At 42.0% G+C, this 6,299-nt stretch overlaps 1 protein-coding gene across 1 annotated transcript; it reads right to left on the bottom strand.

Moving 5' to 3' along the window:
* Positions 1-2,173: 2,173 nt before the first annotated feature.
* LOC120025836 (E3 ubiquitin-protein ligase NEURL1B-like) lies at positions 2,174-6,068 on the bottom strand. The gene is made up of 4 exons (XM_038970530.1): positions 5,544-6,068; positions 3,819-4,328; positions 3,520-3,701; positions 2,174-2,602 (listed from the first exon to the last, which is right to left on the bottom strand). The coding sequence occupies exons 1-3, from the start codon at positions 5,563-5,565 to the stop codon at positions 3,604-3,606; spliced, it is 630 nt and encodes a 209-aa protein (XP_038826458.1). The 5' UTR covers positions 5,566-6,068; the 3' UTR covers positions 2,174-2,602; positions 3,520-3,603.
* Between the last annotated feature and the right edge of the window lie 231 nt (positions 6,069-6,299).

Here is a 6,299-nt window from a genome sequence, read left to right as displayed (position 1 = left end):
GTATAGAGTATAGTCATACAATTCATATTTGAAATGCAGCACATAACAAAGATCTGGTCAATAAATCTCTTTACAGTAGAAGAACCAACCTGGTTATGACAGACTAACTCCTGAGGAAAAGCCACCCTTCTGGTCAGTCCAAAGACTGTTTCAGGTCTGTCATGAAGGGACAGAGAAGCAAAGTGAACAGAACCCAGTCATCTGTTTACAATACGCTAATGAAGTGAATATATAACTCTTCTCTTTCTCAGCATACCTGTCTATGAGGAGTGTGAGCTGAGGTCTGGATTTCTTGCTGTTTTTCTGAGCCGGCACATGCAGCATCCCTGCAGGACTCTCCATTTATCTCCACTATGATATCACCCACTCACAAGTTAGCCAGCTCAGCTTCACTTAACTCATTCACCTGTAGTTGTAGATGTAGAGACGGTGTGAGAAAATTGTGTAGTGTGTGTGTGGCAGGACCGTCTGTTTGCAGCTACCTTGGTGACAGTCAGAGGCGGAGGCACCATGGAGGTCCAGTCAGGGTTACCATCATGTCATCAGGGTAAGAGGTCGAGGAAACAGAGCAAGCTGAGTAAATCTGACAAGTGAGTGTGATATAACACATATACAGCAAAGAGCGTGGTTATGGCAGTTGAGCTCCTATGCACTTGTGAGATATGGAGCCTCCACCCAAGAACATCTGTACATGACGTTCTCCAAAAGATTGTATCTCTGTCAGTAAGTCGACTTACTGGTATACACTTAAGCAATAAGGCACAAGGGGGTGTGGTTAATGGCCAATATACCACGGCTAAGGGCTGTTCTTATACACGACGCAATGCGGAGTGTCTGGATACAGCCATTGTATATTGACCATTAACCACACCCCCTTGTGCCTTATTGCTATTATAAACTGGTTCAACGTAATTAGAGCAGTATAAAATGTTTGTCATACCCGTGGTATACGGTCTGATATACCACGGCTGTCAGCCAATCATCATTCAGGGCTTGAACCATCCAGTTTATAATAGAGTAACATATAACAGAGTTAAAGCCTTATGTCTGTGGAATTGAACCCAGCTAGGACATTACTTTTACAATGTTTGCCTAATAAACTATTAATATTGCACTGCCTCCCTCCCCTTCCACATGAATTACAAATGCTTATGCTTCTTGTTTATAGCAAAATACTCAAAAGGACAAAACTCATGTAGCCTAAACAACATTAGATATGTCATAGCCTGGAATAGCCAATCATTATTTATTTGACAAATATGAATAGATAGTGCATTAAATTCAACAAAATATTAATCTCACCTGCCTTCTCATTTAGTGCCCAGACAGGAAAGCTTGGCAACGACGAATAGAGAACCTTGACCTGTATCCAGATCCAAGCCCTGAGACTGCCCACATGGGCTGCTTCACCAGGCCCTTGTGAGTCTCGAACAAACTTTCCGTGGACCAAGTATTGTAAGTGGATAAAATGAATAAACTCAGGAAAAATAGACACGTCCTCTCACTGTCAACTGCGTTTATCTTCAGCAAACTTAACGTGTAAATCTTTGTATGAACATAACAAGATTCAACAACTGAGACATAAACGGAACAAGTTCCACAGACATGTGACTAACAGAAATGGAATAATGTGTCCCTGAACAAAGGGGGGGTCAAAATCAAAAGTAACAGTCAGTATCTGGTGCATTAAGTACTGCAGTGCATCTTCTCCTCATGGACTGCACCAGATTTGCCAGTTCTTGCTGTGAGATGTTACCCCACTCTTCCACCAAAGCACCTGCAAGTTCCTGGACATTTCTGAGGGGAATGGCCATTCTCACCCTCTGATCCAACAGGTCCCAGACGTGCTCAATGGGATTGAGATCCGGGTTCTTCGCTGGCCATGGCAGAACAGTGGCAATCTCAACGCTGTGCGTTACAGGGAAGACATCCTCCTCCCTCATGTGGTACCTTTCTTGCAGGCTCATCCTGACATGACCTACTGCATATTGCACACCGAAGTTGCACAAGATCTCTGCTACAGCCTGGTATAGAAACTGTGATTGTAGTACCAGAAATATTGATATGCTTACATTTTGAGAACCTTTTTTCTCCAGTTGGCTACATAGTTGTCTATGACTGTCATTTCCCTAGGCCTATTTATTTAAAGTTATCAAATAAAAGAGAAACTGTCTTCATTTTGGGTGCATTTATTTACATTTCGATTCATTGACAAATAAAACATCTAATACAGTGACACGTTCTTCATCAAGTATAGATGCCCACATGTAGTATAGATGCCTACACTATAACATAAGTCACAGTGAAAAATAGACAGTTGATATAAAAAAGAACATAAGGGAAATGTTTACAATATTATGTACTAATATAATGCTGATTTGATCATCTTTGCTTTTCTCCCTCCTTTCCCCATCGGTTGGTCAACTTTTTATCCACCTATCCTTGTCGCTGTATCTGATTGACTGGCGACAAAGCGGGCAGTTTCCAAACTCGGCAGTGACCCGCAGGGCGCAGCGAAGGCACAGGCAGCGGTGGGCGCAGGGAAAGACCACAGAAGCTCTAGCAGATAGACACACCACGCAATCGTCAGCGAAGTCCCGATCTACAGTGCAGAATAAATAAAAAGCAAGTAACTTTACGCTCACCAACACAAGAAAGGCTGCCAAGAACACTATATTGTAAATAGACCACAGTTCCTTTAGGTCAACAGAAATCCATATCCAAACATTGAAATAAAACTGTATTACAACTGCACAAGTGGCGACCCATCATTCAGGGTAGGTGTGACACCTGTTTAGCTAAGAAAAATATTTTATTTTTGCCTGTTTTGCATGTTATTTTGGCATTAAGTGACACATCAGTTTGCAAACAATGTAAAAATATATATATCATTAAGTTAATGAAGAGGCACACAAACATGGTCTATTTTTTGCTTTCTTGAGTAACGCACCCCCAAGCAGGTGTTTCAGCCTAGCTCAGTGCTTTATGTGGTGGTGAGGCAGCCAGCGGGAAAATATGGAGCGGTAATGTTCTCTTGTTGCGCCGTGATTGGCTCAGTGTTCTGTCACTCATGGTGACACTACGTCACCTCCAAATCTATGGGGAGAGCTCGAAAATTCAAGCCTCTTAAGTGCTGCAATAGGCTGCATTCAAACACTTAAGACACACCCTATCCCCTCAGCCCTCAAATTAAGTGGACACTTCTGATGACGTATCATGACGTCTGATGAGTATACACTTGCAGGGCAAGGAGCGAGGGAGGAAGGAAGGATTTTTAAAATGGACCGCCCTTGCCCGGAAATTCGTCACTTGTTCATCGTGCGATGATTGTGTTTTCAGCCACTGTAGCTTGTGGGTGCTTAATGCGCTACAGTTGATTATGAGTGCATGTTTACTTATATTATTAAAATGAATGAATGTATTTATTTTGGTCGGGACCCCCTAGTGGCTGAGACCATTTATGTCGCTTATGCCTGGAGCCGGTACTGTCTGGCTTTAATAATGCAGTTAGTTACACACCTATAGAGGGGTCCATCTGTGTGGTAGTGATAGGGTCAGCAGAGAGCCTGTAGTCCTGAGGGGTGCAACAGGGGTGACCCTTGTTCACACACATGCATGTGTGTCCCTATGAGACACAGAGGGAGGAGGTGGGACAGGACAGGACCTCCGGATCCGCAACATTAAGTCTTTATTTTCTGATCCTGAAAAATGAAGGAAGAACATAAAGCACTGATCAGTCTGAGTTAATGTGATACTATCTAAAAATAGAAGATTGTATAAGCTACTTTATCAACCAAGAAATTCACCATGTGCCTCACCCAATAGGAGCACAGCTCTGGTCTGTCCGTAGACATCTATCATGGCCCATAGGGGGTGTGTCACATCCACCCCCTTCAGTAGCTTGTACCTCAAACCATTTGGCCCCTCGTAAACCAGCATTCCTCGAGGGGTCACCCAGAAGCGGAGCTCTGCCCCTGGCATGATGAGGCTGGAGGGCACGGTGGATGCCCAGTACCCGTAGGTGGTGGTGAGGTCAGGGATGGCTATAGCAGGAGGGAAGTGGGGCCCAGAGGAGGAGGGCGGTATGATGGTGAAGCCCAGCCGCAGAGCTCCATGCCAGTGTTGGTCACAACATTCCACCCGCAGATGTATCTTCTCCTGAACCCTGATTGGACGACTGCTGAAAGTCAGACCATTCTGGAAGGTCTCTCTGTCCCTCTCCACACGTCTACCTCCCAGACTCAGACACACATTGGTCCCCAAGGCCTCTTTGTGGAAGGACAGGGGCCCCGGACAAGGACGCCCACACATATTGTGTGGATAAATCTCTAAAGGGGAGGGAGGAAGATTGTTAGCAAAACATTATAAAACACAATTAAACAATCAGCTGACATTATTTACCAGGCAAGTCTACCTTCCTTTAAAACCTAAAGTTAACAGAGGTTTAAAACATCCCTCGCAGATGGCTGACAAGTCATAACGTGTGAAGACGAGGTTTATGGATTTAATCTGCTCAATACCTTAAACAGTAAATATACCTTAATAGAAAATGACTCAAGTGAAAGTCACCCAGTAAAATACTACTTGAGTAAAATGTATTAAATATACTTAAGTATATTTCCGGGTAGCCATTTGATTACCTGTTCAGGAGTCTTATAGCTTGCGGGTAAAAACTGTTGAGAAGCCTTTTGGTCCTAGACTTGGTGCTCCGGTACCGCTTGCCATGCGGTAGTAGAGATAACAGTCTATGACTGGGGTGGCTGGGGTCTTTGACAATTTTTAGGGCCTTCCTCAGACACCGCCTGGTGTAGAGGTCCTGGAAGGCAGGCAGGTTAGCCCCAGTGATGTACTGGGCTGTACTCACTACCCTCATGTTACGGAACTTTCAGTTTCATTATATGTCAATATGTCTTGTGCCAAACCCTTCTATTTTTTCCATAGTCCAAAAGTCACATGAATGACTACATTATTGACATTATTATATGCAAGCCATTTCTCTGAAACATCCTCCTGGTACCTTGCTCTAACAACAATGGAAATCTTTTCTGTTATTAACCTAATCTAACAGGTTACCATTTAATATTAAAGTTGCCATTTTTTGTTCGTTTTTACCTGGTTATTTCAAGACCTAGATAAATAGACTCATTCAGAAATTATACTTAACTATACTTAAGTATATTTAAAACCTTTTACTCAAGTAGTATTTTACTGGGTGACTTTCACTTTTACTTGAGTCATTTTCTATTAAGGTATATTTACTTTTACTCAAGTATGAGAATTGGGTACTTTTTCCACCACTGATAAAAACACACTGATAAAAACACAATGCGCCAGTATCAGATCTTCAGTTTAACTCTCTAGAAAACCTGCATATCAGTTAACTACATACTTTTTGTGCAAAATGTTGGCAAATAGTATTTTAAATTTCGAATGTCTAATTATATCTACCTTTCTAATTAATTTATTTTATGTACACGTTATCTGTCTAGACATCTGTTGATGAATACATCAGAATGTGAATAATATTAATATTGTATTCTTACCAGTGCTCCTACCGATCTCCATCCTCTTCAGGTTTGCCTGTCTTGAAGTTTGCTTCTTCCCACGGAGTCTTCAGACTGGACTGATACAGTAGCAAGGCAGCAGTGATGTTGGCTCTTCTTAGTGTGGCGTGTATAGTTTTGTTTTGAGACAGCACAACCTCTTTAGTTAAAGGTTGGGGGAGTGGCATAAAAACACAGCCTCACCTACCCACTCTTCCCCATATCACGTTGTCTTTGCTTAGCAAAATTACTTGGCAATATTTATACTTTAACTGTTTTATTTAATGTCTGCAATAAAGTGGTGATGCCAGATCTGACAATTAATCTTGATGGTTGTACAGTCGTCTCAAATAAAACTGAAAAGACCTTGGCTTTACTCTGGACCCTGATCTCTCTTTTGACTAACGTATCAAGACTATTTCAATGACAGCTTTTTTCCATCTAAGTAACATTGCAAAAATCAGAAACTTAGTCCAAAAATGATGCAGAAAAATTAATCCATGCTTTGTCACTTCTAGATTTGAATACTGCAATGCTCTACTTTCCGTCTACCTGGATAAAGCACTAAATAAACTTCAGTTAGTGCTAAACACAACTGCTAGAATCCTGACTAGAACCCAAAAAATTATTCATATTACTCCAGTGCTAGCCTCTCTACACTGGCTTCCTGTTAAGGCAAGGGCTGATTTCAGGGTTTTACTGCTAACCTACAAAGCATTATATGGGCTTGCTCCTACCTATCTTTCCGATTTGGTC

The sequence above is a fragment of the Salvelinus namaycush genome, chromosome 31, assembly GCF_016432855.1.
Source record: "Salvelinus namaycush isolate Seneca chromosome 31, SaNama_1.0, whole genome shotgun sequence".
Taxonomy (NCBI): Eukaryota; Metazoa; Chordata; class Actinopteri; order Salmoniformes; family Salmonidae; genus Salvelinus; species Salvelinus namaycush.
The sequence above is the reverse complement of the archived record's forward strand: the minus strand, read 5'-3'. Positions and strand labels throughout refer to the sequence as shown.

Coding starts and splice junctions, on each gene's coding strand:
- LOC120025836 (XM_038970530.1), bottom strand. CDS start 5,565: ATGGAGATCGGTAGGAGCACTG. Junction 4,329..5,543: donor GGAGATCGGTAGGAGCACTG/GTAAGAATACAA, acceptor CCTCCCCTTTAG/AGATTTATCCACACAATATG. Junction 3,702..3,818: donor CAGAGCTGTGCTCCTATTGG/GTGAGGCACATG, acceptor TTCATTTTTCAG/GATCAGAAAATAAAGACTTA.